This window comes from Pygocentrus nattereri, chromosome 19 (genome assembly GCF_015220715.1).
Source record: "Pygocentrus nattereri isolate fPygNat1 chromosome 19, fPygNat1.pri, whole genome shotgun sequence".
Taxonomy (NCBI): domain Eukaryota; kingdom Metazoa; phylum Chordata; class Actinopteri; order Characiformes; family Serrasalmidae; genus Pygocentrus; species Pygocentrus nattereri.
Window position 1 is genome coordinate 22,455,731 of NC_051229.1, and position 23,798 is coordinate 22,479,528.

General features: G+C 40.3%; 1 protein-coding gene across 3 annotated transcripts; it reads right to left on the reverse strand.

Annotated features, from left to right (window-relative positions):
• Positions 1–268: 268 nt before the first annotated feature.
• Positions 269–23,138, reverse strand: pask (PAS domain containing serine/threonine kinase). Of its 3 annotated transcripts, XM_017699197.2 has the most exons (21): positions 23,058–23,129; positions 22,859–22,942; positions 21,807–22,014; positions 20,159–20,388; positions 19,765–19,932; positions 19,531–19,662; positions 18,581–18,715; positions 17,492–17,672; positions 15,389–15,576; positions 15,074–15,185; positions 14,178–14,270; positions 12,528–12,699; positions 9,563–10,428; positions 9,113–9,282; positions 7,955–8,122; positions 6,293–6,418; positions 5,868–6,002; positions 4,726–4,925; positions 4,064–4,197; positions 1,543–1,686; positions 269–748 (listed from the first exon to the last, which is right to left on the reverse strand). In XM_017699197.2, the coding sequence occupies exons 3-21, from the start codon at positions 22,009–22,011 to the stop codon at positions 567–569; spliced, it is 3,741 nt and encodes a 1,246-aa protein (XP_017554686.1). In that variant the 5' UTR covers positions 22,012–22,014; positions 22,859–22,942; positions 23,058–23,129; the 3' UTR covers positions 269–566. The 3 variants fall into 3 exon arrangements, with proteins under 3 accessions (XP_017554686.1, XP_017554684.1, XP_017554687.1); XM_017699195.2 differs by having other exon boundaries at positions 22,859–23,138; XM_017699198.2 differs by lacking the exons at positions 22,859–22,942; positions 23,058–23,129 and adding an exon at positions 22,752–22,807.
• Positions 23,139–23,798: the final 660 nt, after the last annotated feature.

Here is a 23,798-nt window from a genome sequence, read left to right on the forward strand (position 1 = left end):
AAAATATTTAAAATGTGAATAATTTAGAGTTTAAAAATCAGCTTAGAATTTGTTGTTTACACAACATTCTTTTAAATTATTTTTGTCCAGGGTTCTTCATTAAGAGGTCAGAGCAAAACATACAAACAGTAGATTAACATCTGAAAACAGCAAAGCTTTATTAATTGCTTTTATAATCTTACTTATGTATTAATAAACAATTACGTTCAAAAACGAGTAACATCTTTAAATATGAAAATACAACATTCTGATAAGCAAGAGTGCAATGTTACATTTAAGGCCTCTTTAATTTGTAATTTAGAGACATTTCACTCACACCACATGATACAAGATCCTTTGACATTCACCACAGACAGGATTTATAGTGTTTAAAGAAACAGACAGACAGTTTTGTTCAAGCAAGACTTCATTTGAAAAGTAAACAGGTCAACCAACACAACTTCATGGAAGAAAAATGAAGATATAATTAGTGCAAAGTGCAAATTTTCCACCTTGTTTCCTTCTGTTGCCACTTTAGCCTGGTGAAGTTACCTCAGCCCAAAAGTACTTCCCAGCTTCCCCAGTCTTCATTCATCATTGAGATACTTCAGAAGTTCAGATTTCAGTGCTGCCATCATTCTCCTCTGTTCTTCATCTTCTTCCTCCTCCTCTTCATCATCTTCATACTGCAGAGATTTCTGGTCACCAGCCTGAGACTTAATGTCCCCCTGCTGAACACCTGGAACGCACTCGGCATGATCAGCAGAATCTGTATTCACAAATCGAAAAAGAGATAAAGCAGAGTTAATATTACAGCATGCGTCTTAACAGAAAGCTGGAGAATGCTTGGTCAATACTTTGCTGTTTAAGCTGTGTGCATCTTTTAGGGGTGTAACAAGGCACTGTGATACTGTAACACTGAAATGCGAAACTGACATTGTGGAGAATAGACAATCTGTTAATTACAGCATCTAATGCAAAACTAACACTTTTAAAATGACCATCTACTTCAGATATATTCCACAGTCCTTGTTACAGTGGATGTTTTCACAAAAACAGCTTTATAGAAATCTGGGCCCCAAGCCCCAGCTGAGAAGCCTATTTGACAATTAGAAATGGATCTACGAAAATCAGTGACCACGGTCAAGAGCTCAAGAGTGAGAACGAAAAATAAATCTATGAACACCAATGACTACTGTTAGAAGTATCGTGATGACATGTCACTATGAATATGTAGAGAATCCAGTGTGCGGCAGGTGAATAATAACTAGGACTGAACAGTTCTAGTTTGAGTCTGTGCAGGCTCCAATCAGGAGCATGAGTGGGATACAGGAAAGGCTTTCTGGCACAGCAGAAAGATAAATGGGTCATGCTTTTGGCTACAATGTGGTGGAACTGGACTCCAGCACCTGTCTCCCAGCTCTGGTGTCACTGTGCAACAGCATAATTACTCTAATAATTTTTAATATGAATCATCATGAGAATATCAAATAGTGCACCCAGTAGCATGAATCAAATCTGGAGCTGAGGCACTTTTACAGCTATAGTATCCTTTGTGCTCACCGTGGCTGCCAGGAAACACTTCCCACCAGCTGTACTCTGCCAGGTTAATGGGCTGCCGGATCCACGACTCCTGGAGCAGCTCCTCTAGAGTGATCCTTTGAGTCGGCACAGGATGGAGCAAGCCAACCAGCAGACCATACAACTCTGACAACAGACACATATAGACCCATCATGTCAGAACTAACACTCCTCTGATCACTCATCACTAGTTTACACATTTCAGCCCATTGCTGCTTGAAGAACGGGGTTGAGTTGGCGCTTAATTAGGTCAGGCTGCTTATGTCCAAAAAACAGGCCACTGACAGATATTCAAGCTCAGAGGCAGAACCAATTAAAATCTTCACTTCAATTTTGTGGTGGGCCCAAAAAACAACCAACCAAGCAAACTGTGCAACCACTGTGCATTATATATTAAATCACAGTTGCAACATTTCTTTCTTGCTAACCTAGGGTTTAATATTTTTCACAGATTCTAGATAGCAAAATTAAGCTACACTCCACACTGACTAGCCACTTCATGAATTTTTCTTAATAGAGGCAAGCCCCTCCGTGTGCAGCTCTTCCACCTTCTCCATCCAAGTTATACAGATGGTAACCAAACCATTTTGACCACTTTTGAAGATGTGTACCATCAATGTTTCAGCAAGCCATTTACAGCTGTGATGCAACACAGCACCAGAGATTTGAACATCACCTTCTGTCACTTATGACAGAACTTATGTCACATGTTAAACTGAAACTAGTTTATAAATTGGGATGAAATGTTGCCCATACAAGCACACAGAGCTCTCAAGTTGCATGTCATTCTGTAGTCAGCATGAAGCCCTGGTCTAAGCTGGATTTCTTTATGGCAGAAAATTCATGAGCGGATTTTGAAAAATCACTTATCTGGAGAACAAGGGTTCCAAACCAAACTTGTCACCTGAATTTCACCGGATTCTTACAAGGTCATTAAGGCGTTGAAATATGAACACTGCTGTATCTGTGCTAAAAGCACACTTAATGATCTTAATGCACAAGTAACTACCCTAATTGACAAAGTCTGCTGGTTTTGTTCTGTGTGTTTTCGTGAACTTTAATGTCTTATGATGTCAGTTCAGTGTACAGCGGTGCTAGATCATATGTAGTAAACTCATTTTCTGTTTAACGACCTCATAATTCAGTGGATTCAATGGCATTTTGTGGAACTATTTACGAAGGCTAGAACGTATCGTGTTTGGAACCATTTTGTTGCCCACAGGACATGAAAATGGCGATTTTCAAAAATGCCATTTAGTTTTGCTCTTGAGAAATCCAGCTTACACAGTTTTCCAACTTATTATGCAAATTGGATTTAAGTGTCAAAGATTACATTTTTTGTTTTTCAACTAAACCCATGGATGCCATTGTGTCTCAGGGATCTTTGGATCACTGAAATCAATTTCAGGCACCTGTGTTTGCCAGGTGAGCCCAATTAAACAAAAACTACTTAAGAAGGACATTCGACATTATTAAGCGGGCCACAGGTTTCAAGCAATATGGGAAAGAAAAAGTATCTCTCTACTGCCGAAAAGCATCAGATAGTGCAAAGCCTTTAGGGTCCCCGATTGCGTGAAAATGACCTCGGCAAAGTATACAGAGTTTCTGACTGACCACTTTCTTCCAAGTAAAAAGAAGTACAAAAAGAAGGACCGTGCCTTCCATAGCAAAATCATCTTCAAGCATGACAACGCACCATCTCATGCTGCAAAGAACATCTCCGTGTCATTGGCTGCCATGGGCATAAAAGGAGATAAACTCATGTTGTGGCCATCATCCTCCCCTGACCTCAACCCTATTGAGAACCTTTGGAGTAACCTCAAGCAAATGATCTATGCGGGTGAGAGGCAGTTCACATCAAAACAGATAAAATGTTTTGAAACTCTGGTGCATAATAATTTGGAAAAGTCATTTTGAGTTTTTTTATTTTTGAAAAGATACTGTTATCATTGTGAGGTTTGTTCAGTAAAATTCAATTTACACTGCAACGGTTGAGGACTTTCAAATTATACTGTCATTTGCATCGACCATTTAGGAAAAATCAGAGAAAAATACCATTTACATAATTTGGAATGCGGTATAGACATGAAGTTCATTGTGCTATTTACTAGGCTTGTCAATAAAATTATTGTGGCATCAAGAGTCCTGCTCAATGTTACAAAAGTGAGGCTTTGAGACAGAGGGAACTGCAAAGGAAATCGCAACTTCTCCCACAATGCAAGCTGTTTCTTTTAAAGATATATGAGAACATCTGACCATGAGCAGGTGTTGAATGAAACCATTCAATGTCAGTGGGGTTTTAATAGATTTATATTACTTTTCTATTTTAAACGAGTGTCTCTCTTGATAATGATATTTACATCTGTCCCACACACACACACACACACACACACACACACACACACACACACACACACACACACACACACACACACACACACACACACACACACACACACACACACACACACACACACACACACACACACACACACACACACACCTGTCGAGATGTCGCAGGGAGGGTTGAGTTTGGCTTGCAGAGTCTCCTCCACACTACAGAAAGGGTTCTCACTGAACAGCAGCGTATAGAGAAGCACTCCCAAAGACCACATCTCCAGCTCTGGTCCTTCATACCTACACATGCAAAATAGTCTTAGACCAGCAAGTATCTACAAAACACCATGGAAGCAGGCACAATGAATCAATACAATTTCTATGAGCCTGCCTGTTCCACTGTGTTCCAATATAATGTTATAATGCAGTAACTACCTTAAACAGTTAATGTAAACAGTTTGCTTTGCACCACTAAGAGTACAACAATAAAGACTGTAGAAGGAGATTCAACAGCACTGAATTTTAGAACATTAGAACAAATGATGTAGTTTTGATTGACCACTTTATAGAACCTTTTTGAAAAGGGTGGCACTAAAGCACTAAAAAGTTACTATTGTAACAAGCTCAACATCGTAACCACCTACAGTACATTCCCCTAAACCATCCGTCTCATCTTTCAGTGATTGCTTGGACGCTAAACTACAGGCAACTACCTCAATGTCATCATACAGTCTTCACCCTGACTTCATCTGGAAGGGAATGAAATGCTGTCTGGAGGAGCAGGTTTAGTGTAGAAGTAAAAGTAGAGGTTAATGCTTCAGTACATACGGGTTTCCCTGTAGCACCTCAGGGGAGCAGTACTCCAGTGTGCCACAGAACGTGTGGAACAGCTTGCCTGGCTGCAGCTTGGTGGCAGAGCCAAAATCGATCAGTTTGATGTGAAAATCCGTGTTTATGATGATGTTCTCATCTTTTATGTCCCTATGCAAAACACTTTTCCCATGCAGGTAAGTCACCGCCGACACCAGCTGGAACACAAACACACACTTCACATTAGGGGTGTGAAGATGCATATCTTTTCAAATTTGATAGGACTTTCGATTCTGACAAAGTCTGGGTTTCTGATATTTTAATGTGGTTATAAAAAATAAGTAAAAAAAAAATAAAATAAAAAAATTACAGTGCTCTTATTATACACACACACACACACACACACACACACACACACACACACACACACACACACACACTACACTGATTGGTTTGGCTCAGATAAAGTTCTCAAACAGAACCATCTTCGGTGCCTGGCACTCAAAATATTATGGCTGGGAAAAATAAATTCTTAGATGCGATTCATGATTCGCTATTGAAAGATTGTCAATCAATTTGCAAAGCTTCATAATTGGGTTTTTATATAGACTCTGTGTAGTAGTGGGCAGTATATCGGTTGAAATTCCACCTCAGGTATGAGTTTTGACAACCTTTATACTGGTGTGCCACAAAAAGATGGATATAACGCAGCATACAAACAATGAAAACCTAACATTAGCCTGATTAGCTGAGTCAGGGATGTCAGAGAAGTTTAAGTGAAAATGCAGCAGACCCTCTGTCATCTTCATCCATCTCATGAAAGACTCTCAGAAGTGAGAGGCATTTCAATGATACAGTTTCACATTTTGAAACACTTCAAATTCGATTTTTGCCAGTCTAGTATATTTTGATTAACTTATGAGCACCATTACTTGGTTCTCCCTGGACTAAATTAAACTCCTAATTCCCTGGTTCAGCCAAGTTGCAATCTACTACAAAACAGAAATCTGGCCTGAAGACTGCATTGAAAATGTCTAATGTTTATAAGAACACTTTAGCTCTTTTTCATTGTGAATTTTGTGAAATACACTAAATAGTATTATTTCCTTCTCTGGCAGTCTACTCCTATTTCCAGGCAACTATACCTCAAATGCACAGACCTGTCTAAAGATATAGCTGGCCAGGGGTTCGTCCAGTCTGGGTTGCATGTCGATAAAGTCAAATAGGTCAAGCCCATCTCCGTGTTTCTCCATCACCATCTGGAAGAAGCTCTCATTCTCAAATACCTCCAATACCTGCCCCATAAAACACAGCAGGTTGAGCATGTCACAGTCCATGATTCCTTAATGAAACACTGCATTTCTTCACAAGCACCATATTATAAATGACAAGTCGATTTCATCTCATACATTTGGGCACTAAAAAACATTCAGTACTAGGAGTATTCAACCACTGTTTTAGCCACAGATTACAGTTCATACCATACCATACATATCAGTGCCAGCTTGGCCTCAGTTTCAGTCTTAAGCTGAAAATTGGTAAATACACTAAGAGAAGAGGAAACTATCTAGAACAGCATGCATACCTTCACAATGTTGGGATGGCTCAGTCGGGCAAGTATGGCTATCTCCTGAGTGACCCGACCCAGTTCAGGGTCCTCCACCCAACACTCCCTCACCACCCTGCTTTTCCTGATAAATTTCACCACCACCTGAGACAGAGAGAAAAGAAGAAAGAAGGCATATAAAAGAGGGCTGAACTCAAAGTAGCTTTGTGCAATATCAATGTGAAATCTACTATTCTTTGATAAAAGGGAGAAACGGAATTATTATCTGTCCAAAAATAGCCAATAATTACAACTTGAGAGTTATTGCCTTATTTTTAGCATTCGCATCCACTGTGTAGTCACTAGAGATGGGCACTTCCATTCTCGCATGAACAGTGTAGTGTTTAACTATATACTTTAGACACTTAATTTCTCGCCTAATCAGAAACGCCATGGCTATACAAACTCAGAGCAGTATTCGCTTGTCTGCCTTCACACGCATATGAACATGGGTGACAGCCCACTCATAATTCACAGGGTTTAATATGTTTTTGGCCACCCATTGCAGCTATAACAGCTTCAATTCTTCTGGGAAGGTTTTCCACAAGGCTCAGGAGAGTGTTTATGGGAATTTTTGACCATTCTTCCAGAAGCACATTTGTGAGGTCAGACACTGATGTTGGACGAGAAGGCCTGGCTTGTAATCTCTGCACTAATTCATCCCAATGGTGTTCTATTGGGTTTAGGTCAGGACTCTGTGCAGGTGTTCTTGAGCTAATCTGAAGGCCAAGTGAAGTTTGGAGGTCTGTAGCGATTGACTCTATGCGTCTCAGCATCCGCTGACCCTGCTGTCATTTTACGTGGCCGACCACTTTGTGGCAGAGTTGCTGTCGTTCCTAATCGCTCTCACTTTGTTATAATACCACTGACCGTTGACTGTGGCATATTTAGTACAGAGAACATTTTACGACTGGACTTGTTACACAGGTGGCATCCCATCATAGTACCATGCTGGAATTCACCAAGCTCCTGAGAGTGACCCAGTCTTTCATAAATGTTTGTAGAAGCAGTCTACAGGCCTAGGTGCTTGGGTTTATACACCTGTGGCCATGGAAGTGATTGGAACACCTGAATTAAATTATCTGGATGGGTGAGTGAATACTTATGGCAATATAGTGTATGAATGTCAATTTTTGCATTCATGACAAGAGTGCCTGTGAAATAGCTACATCAAATAATGTGTGTTTACAGTAACTGACCTGGCTATGCAAAATTAGGTAATGTTTGTTTGCGCTAATCAAATTAAGAGGGCGAGTTATGTTTATTTATTTGATGCTTGTGAACACATTTGGTGGGCTTTACTGAGTAATATTTAGTTATTTCATGTAAATAACTAAACAGGGCAGCAAAGCGTAATTTTTTAGCTCAAGCTCAATGTGGACCATTATGAAGCAAGATAGCTAATCAGTCTGGCCACTGTAACTGTACTGTAACTACTGTAGCACAAAGGCAAACTGTCAACTGCAATTACTTACATGACAATGGTCAGCTAATACTTCAGGACTGTGAAAATACTACATATCAGTTCAGCCATACAAGGATGTTTTTCTGACAAATCTGTAATTAAGTTTAGAAATCACAGATTAGGAGTCCTCAATTTAAATGACTGGAGTCTCTGATGACCCTGCTCCTGTCTCTCACCTCCTGTCCATCACAGCGTCGGGAGGCGAGCCAGACAAAGCCGAAGGCTCCTTTTCCCACGGTGCGCAGCGGCTGGTAGTCCTCCTCAAACTGTCCTTCACATGCTCCAGACTGCTCCAGGTCCACTGAGGAGCACAAGCCCTCGGCTCGGGCTGCCACGCTTATTGCCTAAACAATGTTCAAATATAAAAAGGAGAGGTAGTCAGTCCAAATTCATGGGAAAAACACACTGCATAGTAGTCACGCATGCACCAACACTACAGATATAGCTCACAAAGAACTTCATTTCATACCTTGGTGTGTGAAAACAGGAAAAGGAAAAAAGGTACAGTGAGCTTAAAGTGTTGTGAGTGCCAGACCAGTCGCAGACACAAATATTGAAGAGCTAAAAATACAGACAACCAACACCAGCTGATATCATTTAGATTGTGAAAACACCAGAATTGGACCAACTCCAACAGTTGCGAAATGTTTCAGTTCTCAGCTGTCAAATTTCTCAAGTTAACATTCACAGATTGAGAACCAATTCCTTTAATATACTCAAGTCAGGGGATATAGAACCTAAAACAAAATGATTGTTTGCTGTAGTCAAAAGCCAAACTGTAAGGCAATTTGCCAAACTAAATGTCAACAGTGGCCCATGGCAATTCAATTTCTTCAGTAAGTTTGTTTTGACAAACAATATTAAAATGAATCAAGAAACACAGCAAAAATTAAGAAACAGCTAAATTAGAAGTGGAAGTAAAGAAATAACTTTCATATTGCATTTGATATTATCTATCACTCACATTTTGCAGGCTGGAATGGCGCATATTTGATTCAAATCAGATTTGAGCCACTTTCATTTGCGGTCCTAATCAGATACCAATCAGCTTTGATTCCATGCAACCTTAATGAGAATGGTCAGATTTTTTTTCCCCACTGTGTATACCCCAAACTTTGTGTTAACGTGGCAGCAACACCCAAGTTGAAGTAAGTGTTTACTGCAAAAATATTCTTTTCTGTTAATTAGTTTGGTTGAACAGTGTTGTGAACGACATTCACGTGACGTTGTGGACTTGGAGGTGCAGATGAGGTTCATTTCAGGGCGCAGATTAATTTGTGTTAATCCAAAATCGAGCAAAGAGACTTGCAATGTGAACGTAGCCTTTGACTCACCTCTCCCAGGCTGTAAGCAGAGTTGTCTTGAATTGAGAACTCTGATGTGGGGGACTGTGTACTCTGCAGTGTCTCCTGCTGCTGGAGGAGGAGATGACTCCCACTCAACCACACACAGTACAAAGCACGTCCGCTGGAGAGAGTGGCTCTGCGCACGTCATACTGCACCTCTACAGCAGAACACACAGAGACAGACATCAGACCTGACTAATGATCAAATATGGGCTGTTTGATGCCAACAGTTCAGATTAATATGACTGCTATACTCAACTAGTAGGGGAGTAACACTAAACCTTGATTCGACTCTATTCATGATGCTGGGCTTAAGGTTCTGTATTTTCACAGTATTTTGAACATGACTGAAAAATGAAAACAAATCAGGTTCTGATTTTATGCCATTTTTAAACTTAACAGTCCTCTAAAGGCTAAAAGCAGGTAAGGGTTCCATACCAATGGGTCTTCCATCCCTGTGATAGCAGTTGGCCTGAAACATGCCCTCCTGTATGAGGGGTAGCGGAGAGAGGGGTGTGGAAGGAGCATTCTGTGGCTTCTTTGGAGTTGAGGTCGCTGGAGTGTCACCCAACAACAGCATTCCACCACTCTGGGGATCGAGAACATGGCCTTTACTGAACTCTGAGAATGGAGTCCATGGTTCTGGATTCCAGTGATCTGGATTCTTCTCTAGGCGATTCAAAACTGTCTGCTGGGGGCTGATACAGCCTTCTTGATCTTTCAGCTTAGGGAGCGCACATTTTGGAGGGTTAACTGTCTCAGTTTCAGGGTCTGACTCCACGACGTAGGGTGAGGGTGTGCGCAGCAGCTCGGCTGTGTCGCATGAGGTCAGTGATTGGTCAAGGCCACCAGGAGGGTCTTGAATCTCCACACTCTCGTTCAGGTCCAGGTGTGCTAGGGCCTGTGCAATCACCTCACCATTAGTGTCCAGGTGCAAAAAGCAGCTGCCAGAGTCCAACACTTCTGCTTGTGTGTCGTCTGGCCTCCCAGGCCCTGCCCACTTCTCACAGAATCCAGAGGAAGACCGACTTCCGAGAGAGATCACCTCAAAACTGGAGTCCTGAAGGCCACCATCTGAACACAGGCTGCCCACTGCTGTACACTCTTTTCCTAAGCACTGGTCAGACCTGACTGGGTCCTGGATCTCATTGGAAAGCTGGTGCCTGGTTTGGAGTGAGGAATCTTGGGACTCCACCAAGGTGAAGGTCTGCAGAAGGGCCATGGTGGACTCAGCTGGGACAGATTCACTGCAGTGGGCTACTACTGCAGCTGCCTCTGCACAGAGATCTGCTGTGTCCTCCAGTCTGCATAAAGAACATCATTAATCATTAAAAGATTCGGGCCAGGCATGGAAAAGTCAGGCCCTGTAAGGCAACAGCAGTGTAACTGTTTAGTGTTAAACCGGCACTAATGGCTCCAGTTCAACTCATCAAGGCTGCGTCCAGAAATTTTTGCTACATTCCTTTGCCTCCCTTCTCACCAAGTACAATGTACACGATACAATGAATATATAAGCATAAATTTAACAACATTTAAATTATGGTTGAACTATGTTTGTGTCTGCAGTGAGGTCTCTCTAAAATCTGTTAAATGTCTCCCTGGGTAGCTTATACCTGTGTGACTTCCACTGCAAACCGCTTTGACAGGTATTTTAAACGGCATCTCTCGTGTCCTCTGGTATTTGGACAGCTAGTAAGACGAGGTCACAAAAAGGTTTCCAAGTCATGGAGAAGGAAGAGCAGCAGGAAAAAGCAGTAACATTTAGGGTTCCTGAACGCAGTCTAAGAGACAAGTCAAATGTCCAAAAGAATATCCACATACAAGAACACAGTAGAATCAAACTGATCTTCCTGAGCACTGCTGTTCCTGCGTTTACTGAACCTGAACCATTACGGTAATAATTTCTTATTAGACTAGCTATTAGACTTTTCTTATAAAGACTAACTGACTAACAAATATACTTTCAAAAATTGGACTTTCATGTTTTTGTTAAAAATATTTTTGCTTACCATGACATAAGAAATTTGACAAATCTACTTTCGTGACCCCATATCTATTATAAACCAAGGCCATTCTAAAAACTTTGTGCAACAATAGTGTTCTACTGGTTCCATAATGGTGCACTTTGCTTGGACGCTGGTCATTGCTTGTGATGTACATGGTCACTATGCTCTCATAGCGGTTATGCCAGCTCACAGAAATCAATTAGTTCCACATAAATTTCAGACAAAATTTACAGAAGCAGATCATCTTATTAGCGAACATATACAATTGTACACAACCAAAATGTTACACAGACCTGTGAAAAAGTATTTCTTCTATTTTTGCATATTTGTCACACTTATGTTTCAGGTCATTAGACTACTTTTAATATTGGACAAAGATAACCCAAGCAAACAAAAAAATTCTGTTTTTAAAATGATGATTCTATGGGTTCAATTTCACAAGCCACAACCAGGCTTATGCCATGTTCTAAAGGGATTCAAATACAAATGTGAAACAATTCATTGAAATCTACCAGTCTGGAAAGGGTTACAAAGACACTACTCAGGCTCTGGGACTCAGTGAACTACAGTGAGATCCATTATCACACACTGAGAAAACAGTGGTGTACCTTCCCAGGAGTGGCAGGCCTACCAAAATTTCTCCAAGACCATATCTAGAACTCAGAAGTCAGAGAACAAGGCCAAAAGCTAAAGAACTGCAGGCCTCACTTGCCTCAAAAAGAACACAAAGGCTCACCTTGCACTTGCCAGGGAAAAAAAAAAAAAAAACCCTCAACAGATAATATTGCGTGGACTGATCAGTTAAAGGTGGAACTACTTGGAAGACATGGGACCTGATACATCTGATGTAAACCGAACACTGCATTTCACCATAAGTGCATCACACCAACAGTAAAGCTCCTGTGTGGTTCCTTTTCTTCTGTATTACGTGTTATAATTTATGGAACCATTCTGTTCTCCAATAGAAAATCCTGAAGGAGAATGTCTGCTCGTTAGTTTGAGACCTAATGCTCAAGTGCAGTTGGGTTACGCAGCGGGACACTGATCTGAAGCACAAAACCAAGTCCACTTCTGAACGGTTCACACACACACACACACACACACACACACACACACACACACACACACACACACACACACACACACACACTCTAAAGGTACTGAAGAAAGGAAACCAAATATGAGAAAAACATGAAATGGGGCTCTTTCGTAGTTCTGATCGTTCAGCCAGCTCACAGATATAGTGTAGAATTTTTATGAACTAAAGTCTGAACTGCTGCTGTGCTTAAGGGATATTCTCTCTCCCTCAGCATTCTCTGTTAGCATTAGACCTTCCTGCATTCTAAAATCAATCAAACTTGTTAGAGAAATCTATGCAGCACCAGCTGCACTTTTACCTGTCCAGAGGCATGGAGGGGACTGCAGGGGAGTTATTGGTGCAGGGAGCTTTGCCTTGCTGTTCCAGTTTAGCCCGGACCCCAGCAAAGGCTCTTCTCGCTCTGCCAACACCTTCTCTCCTTTGCATGGCATGGTACTTGATGCTGTCACCAGCCAGCACTGGATTTAGATCTGCAGATGCACACATTTTCATTTAATTTCTATATAATACACTGTATATTATGAGCTCAATGACCAATCACCTGCACAATGCTATGCTGCTGTTACAGTTTACGTATAATTTACACAGTAAATCTACTCAGGAATGGACTCACAATTCAGATTCTAATACACCTTATTTTCTGTCTCACAGTCTTGTTTGCAACATAATCTAGGTCTTTATGACTTGTACTGTATGCTCCTGTAAAGGCCATGAGGGTATGTTTGTATACTGTACACTCCCATTCCAAAAAAAAAAAAAAAAAAAAAAGGCCCAAGTCCAAAATACAGATATTTTTCACTAATGGTTCTGGCCTAGTCAGAGTCAAGATTTAAACTGCATAGAGAATAATTGGTCTGGACACTAGCTTGGCAATGTTCTTCAACCGTTTGAAGCCACCAGTGCTGAGTGGAACAATCTGGTCCCTCCTTTCTGTCTGCAAGTTTGCTTTGTTTAAATCTGGAAGGTTTTGTTGCTCAATGTGGCCAAGAACTGACTACTCTGCCAGGAAGGGGCCATTTGACCTCTTTTTTTTTTTTCCTAACAACTGCTTCTTTTGAATAACCTAAAAAAAAAAAAAAAATATATATATATATATATATATATATATATATATATATATATATATATAAAATACTGAGATTTTTTTTCTTCCAGTCCAGCACACAAACCAGGACAGCCCAATACTAGTGTTGTCGATCTGCTGCCATGGAGAGCTCAGATCCGATGCATCTAACTCAATATTCATATGAATGTACCCATGAAGGCCTTCATTACCTCAATCAGGTGTTACATTAGGCTTGGATGTAAACTCTGCAGGGTGGTAGATCTTTAGGTTCAGGATCAAGCACCCCTGGCATAAACAAAGTTTGTCCAAAAGACAACTGCTATGTCAACATTTCTTTATAAAATCAAGGACAGTAATAGCAAATTTGACCCTGACCTCCCTTGGCTTTGTTATGGTGAGTAATTACCTCAGAGTAATAAACAGTATACAGAAGAATTCAGATAGCTGTGGCCACCATGATGTACAAAAAATATCAGATCAGCCAAACTGGCCACTATAGGCTCATACTTTAATAGCTGCATACAAACATTTACAAAATTATTTACAATCTTCTCTGAAAGTATTGGAAAGTATTAGAATGTTGCTTTGCCTGTACATTAAGGCAGTTGAGCTTGAGATTAAAAAACAAGTTAAACAAGTTAAACAATTTAGAACATGGTGCTTAAACACATCTAGATGAAAATATCAGAATGTTAGTTTTTGTTTCCTGATCTCTCTTATCTTTTGTTTTCAAACATTAATGTCTTCAGTGTATAGAAAAAATAAAAGAATCGGCCTTGCCGATGTAATATTTACGGATGTATTTGGTGATTAAGTTCCAGCTAAATTTTCACTAAAACTTTGTGCCCATGTGCATAAACATACATGATGTCAAGTACTTACCACACGTATCTTGCTGATCCTCCTTTGCTGACACAGCATCTGCAGACAGGCTTGAAGCACTGCCTTCAACATCATTAAGGCATTTACAGGAGTCTGAGAGAATAACAGAGACAATTGGAGCAAGAAAGAAACCATTTAACATTGGCACTTTATTATGAGTAAAGAACAATGTCTACAGTTTGTTGTATGGTATAGAGTGCTTTCCCAGCTCCGATTCAGCAAATGAGGAGCTTAAAGGATGGTTCAGTGAAAAATCAAGATTATATCACTTTCCGTCTGGTTCAGATATAGTAAATCAAGCAAGGCATGTTTGGTGTCCAGATTTTGCCTCTGTAATTTAGCACTAGGACTACAAGGCTAACAAACACTTTGTCAAGAGCCACCCAAAAATTTCTGTAAATACATCTGCAAATCCGCTTAGAGGTCTGCATTAAAGTTGTGTAGACTTGACATATCGGTTTTATACACAATATGACTTATAAAACAACCAAAACGTTTAGGTAGCCGAAGGTTGTGGGCCTTCACCTTGGACAATATGCGTTGCAAGTGGAGACATTTGTAGACCTGCATTTCCAAACTGAATCTAATGTCCATGTGTCTGCGTGACGTCTGTGCATGCGAAATGGAGCAAGCTTCTGCCTAGATGTGTTCTGAGAGTTTTGGGGAGGTATTTATTTAAAAAAAAAAAAAAAAAAAAAAAAAAAAAAAAGGACTTGTGTGACTTAACTTTTAGTGATTTGTAGTAACACTAGCCATGCAGCTCCAGCCCCAACATAAAGAGGTAAAATTAGGACACCAAACATTTCTCAGCTGATCAACTGCATCCTTTAATAATGCACTGATGGCTTATATTGTAGATTCCTGGCAGAGGCTGACTGGACAGAAAGAGCATGTACCTGTGTTGGAGTGGTTGGACACAGACTCATCTTGTGAGTGAGGTACAAGACTAGTGCTTCTGTCAAAAGCACACATCCTCTCATAAAAAGCTGGTATCAGGAAGGTGATATTCTAATACAACACACACACACACACACACACACACACACACACACACACGATAATCAAAAACAATTTCTCTGAAGATGTGTATTCTAACAGTTTGTTCATGTAAGAAATCATTCAGAATTAAAGCATATGACATGGCATAAACTGCATACATAAAACTAAAACACGTGCCTTTATTTGAAAAAGTTAGGGTTTTAGGAGAGTACCTTGCCAAGTAGCTGGGCCATGCTGTAACCCAGCAGTAGGGGGCAGTAAATGCTGCTGATGCTGTTAATGGTGCCGTTAGGATGGAGAGTCAGAAGGCTGCTCGAAGGAGCAAATGCCCACAGTGATCCAGTATACACCACACCCAAGCCAGGTGAGCAGACGCCATCTCTATTGCCCTCTTTGCCACCTGCAGAGCAAGAGAATGACTTGGTGTGATGTTTCTGTACTGGGCATCTTTAACAGGTTATTGACTAGCACTCATCTGAAGACCTTCAGAGTTTGAGATCATGCTACAATGCTCATATGGGCTTGAAAATTAGCCAACACCACAAACTTGGTAGGCCTCCAAGACTGCAAATAGGAAACACCGTCTTAGATTTAAAGTAGAAGACTGGTCTGAATTATATGTATACCTATTCGGAATGTTGGTATTTGTTTCACTATTTGGCTTACTCTTATGAAACCACCTCAAAACATGTTCTTCTGTTGCAACACATGCAGAATGTGGCTTGGTTTTGTCTTGTTGAAATAAGTATGGGTGTTCCTGAAAAAAGACATCATCTAGAAGGCAGCACACAATGCTCCAAAATGTGTTCAGAGTAAATGGTGCTGTCACTGATGTACAGGTTACCCTCTAATACACACCCTATGCCATAACAGAGTATGTCATTTCATTTTACAATAGTACATATCTGGACGTTCTTTTCTTCTTTGGCCTGGAGAACACAAAGTTCATAATTTCCATAAATAATCTGAAAAGTCTGCATTTACCTACTGTCTCAACTTTAACAGTATACAGACCATGAAAGAAAAAGCTGCAAAAAATATACACATACATGTTCAAATCTTACCACGTTGTGGTCCCATAAACAGGAAAATGTTCTTAAAACTCAAATAATTCAGGTTTACTTTTTATCATTAAAGTAGGCATCAGTATAATGCCTTTGGGTACATCACAAAAATAAATGCTTAAATCAATACTTAAATAAATCAACCACTACTTTTTACTCATTTTAATCTCTTACGTTTTTTCCCCCGGTATTTGTATTATATATTTGTGAAAAATAACCAATTTACAAATATTGACAAAGCTGCCTTAGTAAAGACGTTTTAGTTGTTGAATCGTAATACTTTGTAGCAATGAACAGGCAGACCTTAGCGGGGAAAATATTGAAACTACAAGAATATCTTAAATAGAACAGCTATTATTAATATGCATAAGAAATATGTTATAAGAACGGCATCTTGGCGAGTTTAATTGAATGCCTCATAAATGAATGCCATAGATCCATGTCTGCTTGCATAAGAGCACAATAAAATGCGCTTTCCACAAGTCTCCTGAATTTAGAAGTGCAAAGAGGTCAGTTTCAGCACTAATCTGAAGACCTTTGATGCACACCTGTCTCACCCTGTGAGACCCCCTGCACTGATCATAAGGGATTGAAAATGAATTAGGAAATATGTGGTCAAAAGTATGTGGTCACCTGATCATCACACCTATATGAGCTTGTTGGCCCTCTCTTTCCATTACATGAGCATTAATGTGCAACCTCAAACTTTGTAATGAGTGATGCAACAGAGGACAGGCATTTTAACATGCTTTGTGCTTCAGCACTCAGTGGCCCCGCTCTATAAGTCTACATGGTCTACCACTAAATGGCTGAGCTGCTGACACTTCCACTTCACGTAAACGGCATGGGGGCAGAACCAAGAGTACAGAAACTGTATGACTGTGCCATGTTTAATGTCACATGTTTAAAGTTCTGTACGATCCATTCTACATCCATGCTTATGGAGATTGCTTGGCTATGTGCTTGAATTCATTCACCTGTTAGAAACAAGTATGGCTGAAACACTGTAATTGGAAGGGGTTTCCACATACTTTTGCTCATATAGTGTATGACTTCAGTGGAGAAAACAAACTTGCAGTGCTACAGGCCTTCAGGACTGCATTTAGAAAACACTGACCAAAACTAAACATGAATTAAAGCAGAAGACTGCCTACTAACATTGATATAATAATGTAGGTTATTCTAAGATGAGGCTTAAAATCTAGAAGCCATGATGCAAAACAATCTAAAAAGAAATGCATGAACACAGACCTGGTCCAGCAGGACTGTGTTCTGTAATGTCAGCAAGTGAATTCTCATTGAGATCAGCTTTCCCTGATCCGTTTATTCTTCCTGAAGGGCTCCCACAGGATACAGCAGCCCGCAAACGGACACACACACGCAGTGCTGTACTGCTGCTGCCTTGTACACACAATCTCTGCACACGCAACATCTAAGAAAAGACACAACACACATATGCCACAACATAAAAACAGTTACACATTCATAATCATAAACCCAACAAGACTGTCATTTGTCATAGCAAAGCTGCATTTACGTTCTGTACTACATAGTGCATTAGCTATTAGCACACATCAACACTGCAACCCTACATGAAGTACTTTTTTCCCAGTCAGTGTGCAGGCTATAAATCAGCCTTCATAAGACCCAGTAAGGGTTAGTAGGAGTAGGAGTGAGAAATATAATGGAATTTAGCCTAATGACAAAGCTTTTCTGAGCATATAACAGATATCAGTACATAAAGAACACTGAAAAGCTGCATGCTTAATACAAAAGAGTCTAAACAGAATTTACTGAAGCGCAGCATGTAAAATTGTAAATTATTTACTAAACTGTTCATGTTTTAACTGGGACCTTGTGTTGGTTCCAGCTTACAGGGATATGCAAAAGACTTCCAGTGAGATCAAATGATTTGTTGATTTTCTCATAAAAAAAATTCTCCACAGGGAACACACTCAAATGTGGCTTTATTTCTGCTAATTTTAGAGCACAATTTAAATTTATTTGCTGTTGAGTTTAACATACATATATATATATATAAAATTTTTGCAATCATTTTGCACAGGCCACATTTTATTTTATTCTCCCAACATGCTAAACTCAGCGAATTCCTTAATTGTGCATTCAAATGTGCAGAAGCGTGTTCTCTTAAAAGAATGCATTAACTACTTTTCTTTTACTTTTAAAAAAAAAAAAAAAAAAAAAAAGTCAACGTATCACTTGACATACAAACAAATGTATTAACCTCTTTATACTCATGTATGATGGAAATGTCTTCAAACATCTCAATATCTTTGGGCCATGTTGCCTACTCCTACATTTGAATGGTGTGATACAGACCTTAGGTACGGTCTTGCAGTGCAGTGGAACATGCAGTGATGGCATCAGCAAAGTGACCGACAGCCCAGTCACCTCATCAGGGTCACAGTAACCATTGAGATGAGCAAAGGCAGAATCACAGCTGAGGATCCCACCCTAAAACAAAAAAGGAACATTAAGCTTAAACCTGCCACAGGAACAGCAAGAATTGAAACTACTGTTAGAAAGTCAGTTTTCTCTGACATAAGCTCAATAAAGGTAAAGTCAAGGCTGCACTGACCTCAAAACGAATAGATTAGGATTCTCTACAACCCAACTAAATAAATTGTCAAATCACACCACAATGTGGTTCATTTAGAGTTATGATTATTTTAAAACATAAAACATGATTTATTTAAACCATAATGATCATACAAGTGGAGGAGCTATTTACACATTAGGTAAATTAAGACAACAGAACATATTTTTTGCATATTATTAGAATAAACTGTAACATTACTTAATCTATGCAGTCATTGGTTGTGATGATTTATGTTCCCTTGTTCCCTTCCACACATTCACAAAACGGCACACTGGAGATGTGTGTCATAAAGGTGTCTGTGCGGTCTCTGGTCCCCAGAGGGATGACTGGATCCATTCTATACGTGTTTTATATTTTTATAATATAATATAATATACATACATACATACATACATACATCACACACACACAGTCTGTGCACTCAACACTCTTAAGTTCAATATGTTGTATCTGAAACCAAATTTGCAAATTTTAGTACCTATGCTTTAAGCTATGCAGTGGCAGGATTCTCCTGTTCCAGAGCTGAAGAATTAACTACTTTAAATAGCCCCCATTTCTTCTGTTTAATGAATTCCTTCATCAACAATACTCTACACAACCCATTTGAACTGAGAGACAGTTTGCACCAACAAAATGCTTTGAACTACCCCACAAACATCAAGAATCTGACCTCCTGAGAGAAGGAGAAGTGGGCTGATATCCTGTCCACTCTCTCCAGGAGTAGCACACAGGTGTGGTGGTCACATGACAGTGTCCACACAGACACAGGCAACTCTGCCCCAGTCTTACTTACTGCATTTACCTGCAAAGAGAAATAGGTAGGAATGTCTTAGTTCTACAGACAGTGAACTAGATCGTTGAATCGTTGAATGTCTCTTATTGGTTAAAACACAAGTTTTTGTACCACTTTTCCAAACACAGTGAACAAGTTCCCAGCAGAGTCAAGATTTTCTTCACCCAAGACATCCTCAGTCATTTGATGGGTCTTCAGGATAGATGTCAGCGATTGACCAATGAGATCACTGCGATGACATTCCAACAGCCTGCAAGCTTGCTTGTTCACATCCACCACCTACAATTGAGATACATAAACACAAAATTGCTCCAAACTGCTGGTGGCTTGTATGTGAGCAAAAATACACATTTCAGCCTTAACACAGAAATCATTTCACACCTCTCATTCATGTGAGCTGTTACATTTCTACTGAAGTTCAACAGACTGGTAGCATTTTTAAGATCTAAAACAACTCTCAGCTACCCAGGTTTTAAAATTAAATTGCAAATCCTTGGAGGTATACCTCTGCTGTGTTCCAATCCACAGTCACAGTGGCCTTATTAGGGTTGTGTATAAGCTGTGAACCCTTCTTTCCAGCGCAGTGACTCTGAGGAGATCCAGAGACCAAATGCCTGAGCAATGAGCTCTCCAGTCCTGCAGAGGACAAACCTGGAGCCCGGCACCGGCCAGGAGAGCTAGGCAGGCCGGACATGACAACGTCTTTCACTACTGATGGGCTTGTTTTGGCATCGCCTACAAATAAAGAGTCACGTTGTTACATGTATATATGAATACTGCAGATTAATTCTGTACATTCAGAATTTTCAGCCTGTATTAAAAACACAATTGTAGAATTCGGTAACTACTGTTAGCTAGCTTTTCTAACTTATCTTTCCGATAAGTCAGTCAACAGTCAAAATAGTCTTAGATTGCAAATAGGTACTAAAAACCTTTAGGGCATTTTTTTTCATATCTTCATGCTTAGGCATGCTAAAACAACGATCACTACAGCTAACATCAGGACGTTATCAACAACAAGTAAAAGCCAGTCCTGTTCAGTCTCTCCGTCTTCTTTTCCTGCTAAAACATCTGCAGTCTTCTGGCAGCCTCTGCCATGATGTCCATCCTGGGAATAGCGAGCAGGCTTTTCATGTCTAGCTGTAGCCATAGTTGTTGATGTGTGACGTGGTACCGTAAACCATCACGTAATTCTCGTCAGAAGTTTTGTGCCCACTCCTCCACAGTTACAAAGCACTACAGCAGGCGTACCGAATCAGAAGTGGCAATGACAGAGATTCTGTTCTATTATTCTATTATAAATCAGTGAAACATCAAAATGATTTTGAAGCTTGTCTTTTAAGTTAAAATTGACATAAATTGTTGAACTGTAGAGAAAAGCAACTGTCAAAGATTTCTTCACAGTGGTGGTGACAGGAACCAGGGGTTATGTCTACAATGCAAATACAGTCATTTTGTTATACGATTCAAAATGACCAGTGAACCTACATGTGTCATCTGAGTTTAGAAGTGTTATACTGATAACAATTAAATGGTGGTAAAGAAACAGGGAAAAAACTATTTTCTTTGGGCAATGTGTTACTTTACAAGACTCTGCATGTACCCTTCAGTCATGAACTGATCTTTTAAAATATGTTACCATAAAACTACATATCAAATATAACTAAACTACATATGAAATAATATAAAATATCAACTATAACAGTAAAATAATGTCCCAGGCACCAGGAAGCAGATTTGTATTCGTTTTGTGTAATAATTCAATGTGAATAATTAAATGGCTTTCATGGCCATCAAGTGCTTCGGATTCCCATCAGCACCACCTATAAGACTTCTGTTTCACATCAAACTACTCTGAATGACTGAGTAATCGGTGGAGTTCTCCTTTGAAAGAAACCCAAGCAGTTCCTTGTGATGGGACCACAGCTAAACCGACAGGTTATTGGTGATGAGCGTAATATAAACAGCATGTTTATGAAGAGCTATACAGACAGAACTTCCGAAACGTTACATGTTACGACTGTTCTTGTTGAAGCAGCAGATGATCTGCATCTTGTCTCACGAGGGCTAAATCTCTAACCGTTCAGCGTCTTATGGGAAACTGTGATCACCATCGCTACTAAACTTCTTTAAAGCAACAAGCAAGCGGTTACCTGCAGCAGAGCGTGGACTGTGCTGGCTGAAGTTCCTCTTTGCTGTAGGTCTCAGACAGGGATGAGTCTGGCTCGTGTTTGATGAGTCATCTCCCGCTAGGCCGGAGCTGTCGTTGGGAACCGAACACACACGGTCGCCCTGGGCACCGCCAGCACTGCCAGCACTGCCCTTCTGTTTATCAATGATGTGGCGCCACAGCGACATCGTCTGCACTCGGAACGCACAAGAACCACACGAGTATCATTTTAAAGGGAATCCCACCGATTTTCAGAATTTCTTTATAATGTAATCTTAAAAGGTGTAAACATAGCCGTTCAGACTGCTATGGTGTGAAATAGTCAATTCTACAGAAATCTGCTAAGCTAGTTATGTGAGAACTGTTCACTGTGATCGCTTTAATGTCTCAAACTCCCTCACATTAAGCTTCTACCTGAAATAGCGACCAACATGTTACCCGATGCCGATAGGTTGAGTTACGGTTTTGGTCTAAAGTGTGTTTTTAAAATACATACAGGACGGGTATATAAATGCAAGGTGTTGTAAGGCAAAAAAGGGCGATTTTAGTGACTTTACATATAAAAGCATATAAAACACGCATTCACCGGTTGATTTGGAAAAGTAAATAAAACTGCCATATTGGTGTTGTAGGCATTATGCCTCTCGGTCGGGAAGTTCCTCAGCAATAAACCACTCTGAATGATTTATGTGGAAATGTTGAAGAATCGGCGGAACCTCGCTTTAACCACATTAACTAGCTAGTTAGCTACTAATTCTGGCCTTTAACGCTCTATTGTAAATATTAAGTTACAAACACTATTTGAAACCCGTAATGTTGCTTCAGAGCAGATTTTATTTCTGCTAGCTAACTGGTTGGATACTTGGGCTCCGCTACGTTAACTGAAAAGATCTGACAAACAGAAAACGCCAAAAGCAGTGTTGCTTACCAGCGCCGCTAGTTAGATAGCATGTTAGCTAGCTACCAAACAAACAAGCGGATCTGAATGAATCCGGAGTCAGATTTTATTTCCTCTAGAGAGTTCGCTCGACTCACCTGCTGCTGTATCTTTACTTAAAACCGAAAGCTCCTCTGCCTGGCTGACCGTTTGTCTGCCAGGCCGCCACGACACGACGACCCCTTGGAGACACAAAACAAGCCGCTTTACTCCAAACTTAAAGCTATTGAAACGGTTTCGCAAAAGCGAGAGCGTTTAATGGAACGAGCGAGTGACATAAAGTAGCAAAAGTAATACGTTAAGAAGTTTGGTCAAAAGAGAAGTGAACTCAGTTTCTCTTGTGTTGAAAGCTGTTTTTTTCCGTGTTTGGCGCGGATGTAATTGAATGAATGTGACGTAGAATGAGCAGCCAATGAAAAAGCCTGTTTTTCAAGCGGGGCGGTCAATTCGTCCAATGACGTTTCAGTAGGCGGGACCGTCCTTGTTAGGATTGTAAACTGAAGTATCCATGGAAACAGGCATCGGGCAGCATATTCGTAACCATGTGGTGTAATAGCTTTCTGTGAAGAAGCTTTTAGAGGCGTTAAGCTCTTAAGATGTCTGGTTCCTATCACCACCACTGGAATAATCCTCTAGAAAGGAGCATTCCACTCTATCGGAGTTACTTAGCATCATGCCATTGGGGCAGTCGTGGGCTGGAAGTTAGGGAACTAGCCCTGTGACCGGAAGGTTGCCGGTTCGATCCCCAGTGCCGACAGCACACGACTGAGGTGTCCTTGAGCAAGACACCTAACCCACAATTGCTGTGGATAGGGCTGCCCACTGCTCGGGGCAAGTGTTCTCACTGCCCCCTAGTGTGTGTGTGTATTCACTAGTGTGTATGTGGTATTTCACTTAACGGATGGGTTAAATGTGGAGGTGGAATTTCCCTGTTTGTGGGATTAATAAAGTATCACTTAACTTATTGATTTAATTATACAGAAAACTGGGGGGATAACAGTGGAATGACCTTTTATTATCACAACCTTCTTAATCTGC

Excerpts from the sequence above, each read along its gene's own strand:
- pask (XM_017699195.2), bottom strand. The coding sequence starts at position 22,011 with ATGTCGCTGTGGCGCCACATCATTGATAAACAGAAGGGCAGTGCTGGC. Across the intron at positions 19,933-20,158 it reads TGGATTGGAACACAGCAGAG|GTGGTGGATGTGAACAAGCA; the intron begins GTATACCTCCAA and ends TCTCAATTGTAG. Across the intron at positions 6,419-7,954 it reads GACGCTGTGATGGACAGGAG|GTGGTGGTGAAATTTATCAG; the intron begins GTGAGAGACAGG and ends TCTCTGTCTCAG.